This window comes from Andrographis paniculata, unplaced genomic scaffold, assembly GCF_009805555.1.
Source record: "Andrographis paniculata isolate CXL003 unplaced genomic scaffold, ASM980555v1 Contig82END, whole genome shotgun sequence".
NCBI classification, from domain to species: Eukaryota; Viridiplantae; Streptophyta; class Magnoliopsida; order Lamiales; family Acanthaceae; genus Andrographis; species Andrographis paniculata.
In genome coordinates, this window is record NW_026137620.1 from 3,686,495 (window position 1) to 3,702,275 (window position 15,781).

The following is a 15,781-nucleotide window of genomic DNA, read 5'->3' on the forward strand; positions in this document are numbered from 1 at the left end:
AACTTTTATCCACAATTTATGTCTATCTGTCTGTACAGAAGGTCGATGAAGAAGAGGTCGATTGGTACAAGGCTCTTGGAGTGAAGCAATCTGATGCAGATACAGATAAAAACAGATCTGTTGGTGCGAAAGGCGTCTTTTAGTTGATTCAAGTTTCTTGGGATTTGATCTTTGACAAGGCGGAGAGGCTTAAGTATGACTTGAAAAGGGCCATTGTACAAGTGCAAGCTAATCGCAGAGCACGGGGAATCAACATTTTATGATTTCATGGGCATGTTCACGGCTAATAGATCTAATATCAATATTAGATTGATTAGAGAGGGTCCTGTAATTGTTTATTTCAAATATAGATTCAGGTGAAGTATGTTATGAGATGCCTTTTTGGTGACCCGAAGGAAGCACCTCCTCCAAAGGAGAAGGATCGTTCATTAAGGAACTTATTCAATACTTGGCCTCTCACTCTCACGTGAAAGATAATATATTCAAGGATCTCAAGGCCAAGATTCATGCCCGCGGTTCTATTTTTCTTGAATTATTTTTAATTTTCTTTCTCTGCGCGCAACTATTTTTCCAAAAACAATGTCTGATGATATAATCTCGGATAAATGTAGAAATGTACATAATAGTATAAATGCTTAACCACAAGACGCCCCATAGTCTGTGATAGCGAAGATAGGATCCCCGCTGACTAGCCCTATCCCGTGTAATGTAATAGAATCCGTGCAATCTGGAATCACCCAAGGGAAACCCGGAAACTCTACTCCTCCTCGCGCGCCCTAACGGGATCACGTTTGGAGTTTGGCATATGATCCTAAACTACCGGTAGACCTCACTAGTAGCTACTCCAATGAGTGGAACAACACCGAACACGAATGATTAGACCGAATACGTCTCAACTACAATGGGTCTAATCCCTGAATGACCGTGCGACTAAGTCACCCAGTTGTCCGACTACTATCTCCACTATCGCCAAAGTGTTACGGTACATCGGGGTCGAATATCCTAACCCCAGATGATGCCCTCGCCTAGCACTACCGCACACGGCGACTAGACGATAGATCCACAAATCATATCCGATAAATCGTGCAATATGTGTGCAACATGCCAAATAAGTGAATTTACCGAAAAGGGCTGGTGAGACATCTCACCTATCCTCCTTATTATATCTTCGTTATCATCCATCCTTATCATTATTATTATTATTATTATGATATTATTATATATATATATTATATTTTATATTTATCTTTATCGATATTTATCCGTTTAACAGTCTATTCAATCATAATCAATATATAAAATAGGAATAAAATTTATTCCAGAGTATTAATTTCTTGATTCCAAAATATTATAAAAATATTTATTTGCTATGATAATATTATTTTATACACTCCAAAATTGGGGTATTACAAAAAATGCTGCAAAGACAGTTCCGCAAACACCTCAACGATCTTGAAGAAATGTATGACTGAAAGTACACCAACTTCAAGAAATGTATGAACTACCTACCTGGCATACATTTTGACGAGAAAGAAAGGTGCACAATTAAATCCGTCAAGAATGGAAAAGAGCATCTGATGGAAAAGGAAAGATTATAAAATCTCCCTATTGGCCAATCAAAACGCGCTACATGGTACCATTAAAAAAAGGAAGCCGAAGCCACCCATCCCTTGTAAATAGGAGTCATCCAATTCATTTGAGATACCGAAGTTGCATCGAGGATTCAAGCAAAAGGGTAAGTCTCTAGACTCTCTATGTATTCTTCTTCGTGTCCTTCGAAGCGTTCTTTGTCGAAAGTCACTGATTTGGACAAATGATCCAATATTGGTTCAAGAATCATTGAAGGTAACGTTCTTCATTGTATGCTCAAGCCGAAGGAAGGATCAAGCTCTCAAAGCCATTGAGGAATTCGTCAAAGCCAAGGGAAGGTCTCCAAAGGTCCTCTTAAAGCTTCAAGATGTTCATCGCGTTCTTCACCAAAGCATCAACCAGGGCTTCTTCGATCCAAAAGTCAAAGGAACATGCTGCCAAAAGTGTTATGGAGCACCAAATCCACATGTTCAAGGATCAAAGCTCCAAAAGCCATTGAAGAGTCCATCAAAGCCAAGGAAGAGCATCCAAAGTTCATCCCAAAGCATCGAGGTGTTCATTGCATTTTTCACCAAAGCAACAACTCGGCCCTTTTCGATCCAAAAGTCAAAGGGACACGCCGCCAAAAGCGTTATGGAGCACCAAATCCACCTCCTCAAAGACCAAAGCTGCGGATCGTCCAAAGAAGACATCAAATCCAAAACCAATTATCAAACCGCCCACACGGAGACGAAAGCCCTCCGAACGGCAGCAAAGCCAAACCAAAGATCAAAGTTGCGGATCCTCCAAAGAAGACATCAAATCCAAAGCCGACGATCAAATCGTCCACACGGAGACGGAACCTCTCCAAAAGGCAGAAAATGCGAACCAAAGATGAAAGTCGCGGATTGTCCAAAGAAGACACAAAATCCAAAGCAAATGATCAAATCGCCCAGACGGAGACCAAAGCTCTCCAAAAGACGGCAAAGCCAAACCAAAGATCAAAGCCGTGGATCGTCCAAAGAAGACATCAAATCTGAAGGTGAGTTGTGAAAGGAGGCCTGGGAAATATTGAGTAATTCATTCAAGGGGATGGAGAAAGTAATCAAGGTACGGTTACAGAGACTTGTGATGAAAGAAGGTGAGTTGGTTGAAGAATATTTCAATAGAGTTCTGGTTGTGGTAAACCAAATTGAGAGATACGATGAGAAAATTACCGATATTCAAGTGATTAAAAAATACTTCGGTCGCTACCCACGAAGTTCGATTATGTGGTCACTGCAATTGAAGAACAGAGAAACCTGGAAGAACTTTAAGTCGATCAGTTGTTGGGTTTGTTGCAAGCCCACGAAGAGAGGATGAGAACTCGAGTTGAGCCACCAACCTAAATGTTGCCGACCACTTTAAACTTGAGTAAAAGAGAGGATTCACAAGAGGCTGTGGGAAACCAAAGGATGAAGATCACAAGTTTAAGAGGGGGTGTTACCAAATAAACTTGTTTTGGTATAATTTAATATAGGGCAGTGATAGAGAGAATACACATTTTTGAATGCGTTCGATGTATGTTGTAAATTCTAACATATTGGTTGTTGATTTCAGATAATAAATTCTCTTTCCAGAACCACATATGAAATATTATTGGCTGCATTAGATTTACATAGCTTACCTGTTTTGCCATTTTCTATTGTTAACTAAATGTTTTACACTTTCCGTGTAGATTGTTTACTGTTTTCTTCAATGGCAAGCTGCGAATGCCGCAAGCAGTGTTGTCGACCTAAAATATGACGCCCTGGCTGACCTCAACATATATAGAGTAGTCACTAACATTTATAATGTCCACAAGGTAGGTGAGTTAAACTCTTGATTTATAGGTGTAATCGGTGCATGCAAATCACCATACATATCAATATAGCTCAAGCGTCGGAAATAAACATTTGCCTTAATTGTGCGATAAAAAATATGCAGAAATTTGTAAAGCTTTTAAACAAAGCAGCACAGCAGTTGGACATAACTCTACGAAGTAGTAGTCCTTGCTTAGAACCTAATTAAATGAAATATGTGAGTGTTCACTCTAGTAGCGATTGCCGGTTTATTGTTTATGATATATAACTTATGTTTTTAAATATTTTCTCATGATAACAAAGGATTTAATAATTGCTAGCTTAGGCTTCTCACATCACGATTGGGTTCGTCAAGCTTATGTGGAGATAAATTATTTTTCATAACAAAAGTCGATGATATAATCTCCTATCAATGTAGAAATGTACATAATAGTATAAATGCTTAAAACATTGCCATAATTCACCATAAACTTCGGATAATGTAGTTACATTCTATTCGCCTAGAATTTTGACAGTGCCCCGTTTCAACCCATTCTCAAGCCTTTACGGCTTGTCGGAGAATAAGTCCCAAGCAACTAAAATTAAGTGTAAGGCACCATTGGCTCCATTAGAGCTGTTTTTATCTGGATGCAACACAAGTGCCCACCTCTTGTACTGCTTTCTAATGACATCTTCTGCATCAGATGGGTTCACACTGAGAACCTTGTACCAATCGACCTCTTCTTCCCCTATTAAGCACATTTGTTGACGCTACATGCCAGGAGTTCTTGGGGTACCGATGTGTTCATCCAAACAGCTTGAATGAGTGTTCCGGCCTCTTAACTCTTGTTGTCCGAGTATATGCTAAATAAGCTGGAAGTCCGTTCAAAGCACTGATCAGCTGATTCCAAAAGTCAAATTAAAATAGATTCAACTTATTGATTACTCAAACATGTGCCCATTAGAGCGGATGAATTAGAAATCTAATTGGATTATCAAAGCTTACCATCACTTTTTCCACCGTCGCCGGTGTTTCTGGGTCGAGATCAGACAACTTGCTGTTTTCCGGCTCTACTTTTTGTGCCAATCTCCGGCTCACCCTTAACCAAATACTTCCACCATTCCACAATGATTCTGATTTCTTTTGTACATGGAACTTTATTTGCCGATTTTCCTGTAAGAAAAGACGAGGCTTTAAAACAATACAATCAATCCATCCATACATTCCTTCATGAGATTTATGAGACAAGAATTCAGCATTGCAGCGAATAGTAATGAAAACCTGAGGCCTATTGCACGCATGGCGCAGCCGATTGCAAATTAGCTGTCTCTGGTGGAAGATCCGGCAATGCTTGCTGCAGTCAGGCCAGCACACTGATTGTTCGAGACCCCTTTTTGAGCTACTTCCATTTGCTTTGCGCCTTCTTTTGTATTTCTTTGCGTAGCGGCAGCGTTCATCATCCGATGAGTTTTTGTGAGGGCGTCCTCTGCTTTTACTCCCCCAATACGACGAGTGTTTCTTCCACGCCTCAGATTTCGGTTGCTGGGGAAAGGGGTTAAGACAAACGATTTATCAGCAAATGCTTCAAAAATAATTCAAGGGTTTACATATGAGACATCTTGAATCATCTCCATGATCCATTCTGAAAATGATATAAAGTAAACCAACTGCAAGAAATAGAAGAATTACCTACCTCACATACATTTTTAATTAACCACCACATACTACAGCCTCATTTTAGATTTCCCAATTCTCAGCCAAATCCTGTCACTCAAGAGTACTCAAGCCTCCTTCATCTCATCTCATCCAACTGAAGCGATAAACAACAAACAGAGCAAACAAAAATATTTTGGAAGTAACACAAAGTACTTGAGGCACAATAGTAATTATCTAGAGAAAATATTCGAATTTGTCTTCCTCAAAACACATATTTGCTTGAGGCGGCCGTAACCAACAACACTAAAAAACCCTAGTTACAGAACAAAAAAAAAAATAGGTCTTTTATAGGGTTAAACAGAAGTTTCTAGAGGTCAATATTTTTATATATTGATTTATATTTTTTATTTTTCTAGATTCTTCTTCGTTTGATTATTATCTAATTTTTTAAATTTTTAATTAATCTGTTTCAGTCTACTATATTTATTATATATATATATATATGCATTTATATATTTTTTAAGTTTATTTTATATATTTTATCTTTATAATTATTTTTTTTTATATTATATATAAAGAGATTACTTTAAATATAGTTAAAATTTAAATTTATCACTTATTAACACTTTATGTAGATATATTTATTTATTTTTCTTGTTTTGCATAATTAGAAGTTATATATATATTAGGTACCTATATCATGTAGTATTATATACATTACGAGTTTTTAAATATAAATATAAATAGAAAATTTGAAGGATGAAAGTGGAAAAAATCTTATTTAAGATGAAATAATTTAATTGTGAAGGATAATAAATATATATATATCTGAATAATATAATATTTATGTTAAAATTATAACTTATATATTTAAAGTTTTATTAATTTATTTGTGACAATCCATTATTCAATAATCTATTAATAATCTATTAGCTATCGTGTGGAGAATCTTTCACTCTCCTTGATGATGAAGCCACTTTGGTCTCACTCTCTAAAATTAAATATAATCTATCTATTTTCACAATACAAATTAGATTAATATAATTGGATTGACCTCCTTAGAAAATTATAAATCTTTTCTCTTTTGATATTTAATATATAAATATAATAAAGAGGGTTTGAAAACTAAGAAATACGACATTTGCATATGGAGTGAAGGTACGTACCTCAAGAATCATCTCTCATTTTACTATCTTAATATTAAGTTATTTTTTTTAATTAGATAATCTTCTATCTCCTTATTATGTTACACAGGATTCTCTGATTCGGATTGGACTGTCTCAGTTCTGTATTTCCCCAAATTTGATTTTGAGTTTCCAAATATCTAGTTGATATTCTTGCCTGATTTTTGTTTTGTTTGTTTGTTTCTTTTGGTTGGTTCAGTTGGAGCGATAGATGAAGTGAGGTTGTGAGGTAGTCGTAGACACTAAAAATATATGTCTAAAATCAATTAAATATCATGTATTTTGGAAGAAAATAAAATTCCAAAAATATAAATATATGGTATTTAATTATACACATATGTTAATTTTTATACAATAAATATCAACCATTAATGCAAAAATCTGCTTAAAATAGAAGATATCGTACAAATATTACGTGCATAAATAGAGTCCTAATAAACTTGGCAGTAAAATAAATTAATCTTGTCAATTAAGGAAGTATATAAATTAATATCTTCCGAAAAAGGACAATGATATAAAGATTTTGACGAGAAAGAAAGATGCACAATCAAATCTATCAATAATGGAAAAGAGCATCCGATGGAAAAAGAAAAATTATAAAATCTTCCTATTGGCCAATCAAAATGCGCCATATGGCACCATTAAAGAAAGGAAGCCAAAGCCACCCATCCCCTATAAATAAGAGCCATGGCCGATTCATTTGAGACACCGAAGTTGCATCGAGGATTCAAGCAAAAGGGTAAGTCTCTAGACTGTCTCTGTATTGTTCTTCATGTTCTTCGTGTCCTTCGAAGCGTTCTTTGTCGAAAGTCACTGATTTTGACAAATGATTCAATATTGGTTGACGAATCGATGAAGTTAACGTTCTTCTTCGTATGCTCAAGCCGGAGGAAGGATCAAGTTCTCAAAGCCATTGAGGAATTCGTCAAAGCCAAGGGAAGGTCTTCAAAGTTCCTCTTAAAGCTTCAAGATGTTCATCGCGTTCTTCACCAAAGCATCAACCAGGCCTTCTTCAATCCAAACTTCAAAGGGACACGCCGCCAAAAGTGTTATGGAGCACCAAATCCACCTGTTCAAGGATCAAAGCTTCAAAAGCCATTGAAGAGTCCATCAAAGCCAAGGAAAAAGCATCCAAAGTTCATCCCAAAGCTTCGAGGTGTTCATCGCGTTTTTCACCAGAGCAACAACTTGACCCTCTTCGATCAAAAAGTCAAAGGAACACGCTGCCAAAAGCATTATGGAGCACCAAATCCACCTCCTCAAAGATCAAAGCTGCGGATCATCCAAAGAAGACATCAAATCCAAAACCAATTATCAAACCGCCCACACGGAGACCAAAGCCCTCCGAACGGCGGCAAAGCCAAATCAAAGATCAAAGCTGCGGATCGTCCAAAGAAGACATCAAATCCAAAGCCGACGATCAAATCGTCCACATGGAGACCGAAGCTCTTCAAAAGGCGGAAAAGGCAAACCAAAGATCAAAGAAGACACCAAATCCAAAGCAGATGATCAAATCGTCCACACGGAGACCAAAGCTCTCAAAAAGGCAGCAAAGACAAACCTAAGATCAAAGCTGCGGATCGTCCAAAGAAGACATCAAATTCAAAGCCGATGATCAAATCACCCACACGGAGACCGAAGCTCTCCAAGAGGCGGAAAAGGCAAACCAAAAATCAAAGTTACTATAATTTCTTTCAATATCTTGACAATATGGATGATAGAAAGAGTACTACAAGCTATTGTTTCCAAACAAAAATATTTTGGAAGTAGCACAAAAGTACTCGAATTTGTCTTCCTCGAAACACAGATTTGCTTGAGGCGGCCGTAACCAACAACACTAAAAAAACCCTAATTACAGAACAACAAAAAAATAGGTCTGTTATAGAGTTAGACAGAAGTTTCTAGAGGTCAATATTTTTATATTTTTTATTTTTCTAGATTCTTCTTCGTTTTTGTTATCTATTTTTTTTTTCAAAATTTTAATTAATCTCTTTCAGTCTATTATATTTATTATAAATATATATAAATATATGGCTTTATATATTTTTTAAGTTTATTTTATATATTTTATCTTTATAATCATTTTTTTATATTATATATAAAGAGATTATTTTAATTATATTTAAATTTAAGTAGATATATCACTACAAAAAAACTGCATTTTAGTCACGGAAATTACTCACGGAATTTTGTGAGTAATCATGAAAAATCCGTGAGTAAATTGATTACTCACATAATTATCCGCAGAATTTCGTCCGTAAGTAATCTGTTACTAAATACCTAGTAAGTAATTCCTGACGAGAAAAATCCATGAATAATTCCGTAAGTAAACTACTCACAAAATTACTCATGAAATTTTGTCCGTGAGAAATTTACTCACGTACTTACTCACGGACTTTGTATGTAAGTAAATTTACTCATAGAACAAATTTTGTGAGTAGTTCCGTAAGTAAAAATCAACAAAACTCTCTTACTTGCGACGGAATGTTTCATGAGTAATTCCGTGAGTAATTTACTCACTGAATTACTTACTGAATTTTCCCTTGCAATATATGAACATGATTTTTGAGACGGAATAATTTTCGTGAGTAATTCCATGAGTAATTTTTTTTACCCAAAAAATTTATATTTCAATTTATCCATACCAGTCCTAAATCATATATTACGACAACACAAATCCAAACCACAAAGTAAATCATTCCAAGCCAAATATCCAATAGATCAAATCACACGATGTTTATAACCATAGTTCCATAATCGATGGATACCACAAAAAAGAAGTAAACATAACAGTATATTTGAAGTAATAAATCTGTAAATCCGTAAAAATTTATATTTGAATTTATCTATAACAGTCCCAAATCATTTACTACGACAACACAAATCCAAACCACAAAGTAAATAATTCTAAACCATCCAATAAACAAAATACGATCAAATCACACGATATTTATAAAAATAGTTCCATAATCGATGGATACCACAAAAAGTAGTAAACATAACCTTATATTTGAAATAGTAAATCCGTAAAACTTTATATTTCAATTTATCCATACCAGTCCTAAATCATATATTACGACAACAGAAATCCAAACCACAAAGTAAATCATTCCAAGCCAAATATCCAATAAACAAAATACGTCAAATCACACGATGTTTATAACCATAGTTCCATAATCGATGGATACCACAAAAAAGAAGTAAACATAACCGTATATTTGAAATAATAAATCTGTAAATCCGTAAAAATTTATATTTGAATTTATCCATAACAGTCCCAAATCATTTACTACGACAACACAAATCCAAACCACAAAGTAAATAATTCTAAACCATCCAATAAACAAAATACGATCAAATCACACGATATTTATAACAATAGTTCCATAATTGATGGATACCACAAAAAATAGTAAACATAACCTTATATTTGAAATAGTAAATCCGTAAAACTTTATATTTCAATTTATCCATACCAGTCCTAAATCATATATTACGACAACAGAAATCCAAACCACAAAGTAAATCATTCCAAGCCAAATATCCAATAAACAAAATACGTCAAATCACACGATGTTTATAACCATAGTTCCATAATCGATGGATACCACAAAAAAGAAGTAAACATAACCGTATATTTGAAATAATAAATCTATAAATCCGTAAAAATTTATATTTGAATTTATCCATAACAGTACCAAATCATTTACTACGACAACACAAATCCAAACCACAAAGTAAATAATTCTAAACCATCCAATAAACAAAATACGATCAAATCACACGATATTTATAACAATAGTTCCATAATTGATGGATACCACAAAAAATAGTAAACATAACCTTATATTTGAAATAGTAAATCCGTAAAAATTTATATTTCAATTTATCCATACCAGTCCTAAATCATATATTACGACAACAGAAATCCAAACCACAAAGTAAATCATTCCAAGCCAAATATCCAATAAACAAAATACGTCAAATCACACGATGTTTATAACCATAGTTCCATAATCGATGGATACCACAAAAAAGAAGTAAACATAACCGTATATTTGAAATAATAAATCTATAAATCCATAAAAATTTATATTTGAATTTATCCATAACAGTCCCAAATCATTTACTACGACAACACAAATCCAAACCACAAAGTAAATAATTCTAAACCATCCAATAAACAAAATACGATCAAATCACACGATATTTATAACAATAGTTCCATAATTGATGGATACCACAAAAAATAGTAAACATAACCTTATATTTGAAATAGTAAATCCGTAAAACTTTATATTTCAATTTATCCATACCAGTCCTAAATCATATATTACGACAACAGAAATCCAAACCACAAAGTAAATCATTCCAAGCCAAATATCCAATAAACAAAATACGTCAAATCACACGATGTTTATAACCATAGTTCCATAATCGATGGATACCACAAAAAAGAAGTAAACATAACCGTATATTTGAAATAATAAATCTATAAATCCGTAAAAATTTATATTTGAATTTATCCATAACAGTCCCAAATCATTTACTACGGCAACACAAATCCAAACCACAAAGTAAATAATTCTAAACCATCCAATAAACAAAATACGATCAAATCACACGATATTTATAACAATAGTTCCATAATTGATGGATACCACAAAAAATAGTAAACATAACCTTATATTTGAAATAGTAAATCCGTAAAAATTTATATTTCAATTTATCCATACCAGTCCTAAATCATATATTACGACAACAGAAATCCAAACCACAAAGTAAATCATTCCAAGCCAAATATCCAATAAACAAAATACGTCAAATCACACGATGTTTATAACCATAGTTCCATAATCGATGGATACCACAAAAAAGAAGTAAACATAACCGTATATTTGAAATAATAAATCTATAAATCCGTAAAAATTTATATTTGAATTTATCCATAACAGTCCCAAATCATTTACTACGACAACACAAATCCAAACCACAAAGTAAATAATTCTAAACCATCCAATAAACAAAATACGATCAAATCACACGATATTTATAACAATAGTTCCATAATTGATGGATACCACAAAAAATAGTAAACATAACCTTATATTTGAAATAGTAAATCCGTAAAACTTTATATTTCAATTTATCCATACCAGTCCTAAATCATATATTACGACAACAGAAATCCAAACCACAAAGTAAATCATTCCAAGCCAAATATCCAATAAACAAAATACGTCAAATCACACGATGTTTATAACCATAGTTCCATAATCGATGGATACCACAAAAAAGAAGTAAACATAACCGTATATTTGAAATAATAAATCTATAAATCCGTAAAAATTTATATTTGAATTTATCCATAACAGTCCCAAATCATTTACTACGACAACACAAATCCAAACCACAAAGTAAATAATTCTAAACCATCCAATAAACAAAATACGATCAAATCACACGATATTTATAACAATAGTTCCATAATCGATGGATACCACAAAAAATAGTAAACATAACCTTATATTTGAAATAGTAAATCCATAAAACTTTATATTTCAATTTATCCATACCAGTCCCAAATCATATAATGACAACACAAATCCAAATCACAAAGTAAATCATACCCAGCCAAATATCCAATAAACAAAATACGATCAAATCACACGATGTTTATAACCATAGTTCCATAATTGATGGATATCACAAAAAAAGAAGTAAACATAACCTCTAGTACAGGGAATTAACCTCTAGCATAAATGAACAAAACATAACTATTTAACTTGCTAGAAAAATACTTAAATTGCTCCAGTAGCCAGAAAAATCTTCCTAAAAAGTAGTGGCTATGAAAAAATTGAGTTCATGGAAACATAATGAGACACTAGAACATGCCATTTTGTTGAAGTACATATATTATCACTTAACCCCTAAAGCTAGAACATACTCTCCCTCGTATATTTTCCTACAACATTCATCCAAACAAACTCAATCAAGTGCCAATGGGAACTTAAATACAGAGGCTTCATATGCCAATTATCAAACTGACTGCAGCATATAAACAAATATCAGAGGCCGTTGTTTCTCGTAATTGTCAAAGTTTGGACAAAAAAGTTTAAGATAATACCTTCATTTCATTTAGGCAAACAAATTACATTGCCCAGAGGAGATAGCCTATGCCAATAATATTTTCAGTACACAGATCTCTTCCAACATCAGGGCACATTGTTCAGCCCTGTCAACGCTTAACTACTATGTGCAAAGTTATATTGATGAAATGATAATATTCCATAATAAAATTTCAGATTAGTCAGTACGGCAATGAAACGGCTCCCCAAGGTTTGATTAAAATATTAGTATTGCAGCATAAAACAAAGATTTATAACTTCATTAACATAAAAAATGTGTGAAAGAAGCCTAAGTTTCATTGCAGCACATCATGCTATGAGCTATCCTTTCTACTATCAGGAAACACCATTCAGCTGTCTACAACCATGCATATGACAAATAAAGATACACATTAGGCTGCAGATCATCGAAATCGTCAAAACAATGAGCACCATTTCCAGTAGTCTCTAGCAACACAAAAGACTGTATTTTATTAAACCCAGTAAAACATCATCCATTGAATATTATTGTATAAGGTAAAACTAAACAGCCTGTGTAATACCTCGTAAAATAATCGCCGGAAGTTTGCCGGAGTCGAATAAATTTCATTTTGGGCATAATTTATTTTGGTCTTTTAGTGTAATTAATTAAAGAGTTGGGTTTAAATTAGAATTAAAAATTGAGTTTGGACCAAAGTAGAATAAAATAATTAATAAAGGACTAAGTATGTTATGTTAAATAAAAGAATAAAATAAAAAAAAAAAAAAGAGAAAAGAAGGACAGCAACAGCAGCCAGCACAACCTCCAGCGCCACCACCAGCCCTGCCCTACCTTGGAGTTCTTCTTCTCCAAGATTCTTCGTTTTGGTCTTTTCTCTTGAGGTAAGTGGGATTAATCTTAGATAGATTCGTATGTTCTATTCCCTAAACCCCTTCTATTGATATCTTTTTCAATATTCTTGTCAAATGGGTTTGCCCCAAAAGTGTTAGGTTTTGTCAATTTCTTCTAGAAAGTTGATTATAATGTTTATGTGAAGATTATTATTGGATTCTAAATTGAAAAGCGTAGAATTTATGGGATGGGTTTGAAACCCTAGTTTTGCGCTAACCTAGTTATAGTTTTTGGAAAAAGATTTACGATTATATTTAAATATTATGATTTTTGGAGTTACACCATGCCTATTGTGATTGAAATATTTTTCGAATGTTTACTTGGCGAAATAAAGTGTGTTTATGATGAACTTGTTGGGTCTAATATCCTACTTTGCATAGTTAAATGTTGACAATTGGAATATTTTGAGTTTAAGACACTTTTTTTGAAATTTGCCTAAGAGCAAGTTGAGTATTTGGTCAAATTGGTAATTGAAACTACCCGTCGAGTCCGATCAACTCGTCGATTGTTTGGATGATAAGGCATAGCCTTCCACCTCTGTGCCTTGCAAACACGTGAGGGTATACCGGTATTTTAGGATAACTAGCTAACCTTGAACTAGATCCCGAATGGGCTAGGTCGAGGGATCGAGATGACGGGTTCCTTTTTTGGGTGATTCCGAGGTGCCCGTTATTCACGATGGAAAGGTCTTTAGACCGTCATCCGTGATGGAGGGTTGGATTGCGTACAATCCCCTCTTGGTATGTTATATTGGAGACTAGAGGGTTGTGGGCCGTATGGCGCCCCTCGCCAACTAATAATAAATTGATATACGTGTACTTTGGATTTCGAACCCTTATGTACACATTGTGGAGTTTCCTTTGAGGGTTATGACCCTATGTTTGTTATGTGAAATTATGTGACGTGTCATACGAAGTAATAAGGTTGGAAAACCGGGTCGAGCCAGCCCTGATTAAGGCCTAGTGGAGTTTTCTTCGTGATGTGCTCATCGCTATTATTTGAGAATGAAAAGGAGGTATAAGGGAGGCGCTAAAAGACTCGTGTGTGTGAGTTCCCCTTATGTGATACGTGACATTTTATTCGACTATCTTCTTCAAATGATTTTGTGGCATTATATCGTATTAATTTATCTTCGATTAATTGCGCTTACTCAACCGTTGTGTTGACCCCCTTCTTACGATTCTTTTTGTAGGTGATCATGCTTCCGTTATGCCTAAGTGATGCATTCACGTCATATGATCCATCGGGGGAAATGAGAACTACCTTACAGTCTAAAATGTTTTGAAACTCATTAATTGTGTTTAAAGACTAATGCAATTTGAACTATTTCCAATTTATGTTTTTAAATTGAACTTTATTTACTTAATTGATAAACTAGTGTGCTTTAATTCTAAGTTCCTATTAGTTGTTGGTATTTATTATTTAAGCCTTAGCGCCACAACATAGGACTCGTTGATTGATGAACGAGCCTTCCGGTGTGGCGTGGCGGTGACAGCTCCGGTTTGAGCCGGCCGGGGTGTTACAGCCTGAGCAAGAGATGTATAAATTGGTTCTTAAATAGCATATGTGTATATATGTAAGCATATATATATATATATCTAAAACTAAACCTCACCATTGTTATCCATTCTTTAATCCTCAAATTCAATGGATATATTAGAAAATAAAATCTCAAAATTTGACCGAACACTAAAAGGCCAAGAAAATGCACGAAGTGGTGAACAACACCAGAGCCCCGTCTCCACTAGGTATAACATCAACAACCTATTTGCAGGATAAGATCATATTTACAAGTAGAACCTAAGGCCTAAATGTCTAAAACATCGAGTCTTGCACGGTGGACAGCCCCTAGATAGACTGTCAAGTATGTTTCAAAAAGTAGTGGAAATGAACAAGATCACACTACAATTCTCTTTGTTTATGGAAGCAATCCTACATTGTCCATATCATTCGACTACGACTATTACCCCCACCTAGCAGGAGGATTCATTGGGGTACCATGACTCTCGTTACAAGGAATTACATCCTGCGAGTAATTCCAAAAATTGTAGTTTTGAATAGCTCACATTCAATCTTTAAGTGTATAGCAACATAACAATTTCAGCCTAGTGTTAGATTAAGTAACAGAGCCAATCTAGAGGTGTCTAGGTAAGGCCGAGAACTAGTCCAAGCAATATTTTAACAAACATAATCCACAAAACACAAATTTAGAAAAGTAAAATAAATAAATAATCTAGAAAACCTTACTTACTCTGAATTAAAAAATGCGCAGTGGAAATTAGCAGCAGGAACAAAACAGATGAATGAGGAGAGATTAGAAATTAAAACCTGCAAAAAAAGGCATAAAAGCGAGTGTGAAGGAGGTTTAGGTTGATCGACCATTAAATAATATAAAAACTATTATATATATATATATCTTTCACTCATCGGTGGTGCTTCCAGACAGAATCTAAGAGCCATTGCCGCCGAAGACTGTTGCCTGGCGTTCAAAGCACCACCACCGCCGTCATCCTCCTCCACCGTCGCTATCAAATGCCAAAAATCAACCGCAG

At 34.3% G+C, this 15,781-nt stretch overlaps 1 protein-coding gene across 5 annotated transcripts; it reads right to left on the reverse strand.

Moving 5' to 3' along the window:
• Positions 1–3,805: 3,805 nt before the first annotated feature.
• LOC127241400 (uncharacterized) lies at positions 3,806–15,573 on the reverse strand. 5 transcript variants are annotated; one of them, XM_051260426.1, is made up of 5 exons: positions 15,481–15,573; positions 5,084–5,200; positions 4,672–4,932; positions 4,396–4,563; positions 3,806–4,290 (listed from the first exon to the last, which is right to left on the reverse strand). In XM_051260426.1, the coding sequence occupies exons 2-5, from the start codon at positions 5,111–5,113 to the stop codon at positions 4,195–4,197; spliced, it is 555 nt and encodes a 184-aa protein (XP_051116383.1). In that variant the 5' UTR covers positions 5,114–5,200; positions 15,481–15,573; the 3' UTR covers positions 3,806–4,194. The 5 variants fall into 5 exon arrangements, with proteins under 5 accessions (XP_051116383.1, XP_051116384.1, XP_051116385.1 ...); XM_051260427.1 differs by having other exon boundaries at positions 5,084–5,154; positions 15,481–15,531; XM_051260428.1 differs by lacking the exon at positions 15,481–15,573 and having other exon boundaries at positions 5,093–5,346.
• Between the last annotated feature and the right edge of the window lie 208 nt (positions 15,574–15,781).

Bases quoted from the DNA above. Each gene is read 5' to 3' on its own strand.
- LOC127241400 (XM_051260426.1), bottom strand. From the start codon at position 5,113: ATGTGGTGGTTAATTAAAAATGTATGTGAG. The intron at 4,933-5,083 runs GTAGGTAATTCT...CCCTTTCCCCAG, and splicing joins TAATTAAAAATGTATGTGAG to CAACCGAAATCTGAGGCGTG. The intron at 4,291-4,395 runs GTAAGCTTTGAT...TTTTGGAATCAG, and splicing joins CGACGGTGGAAAAAGTGATG to CTGATCAGTGCTTTGAACGG.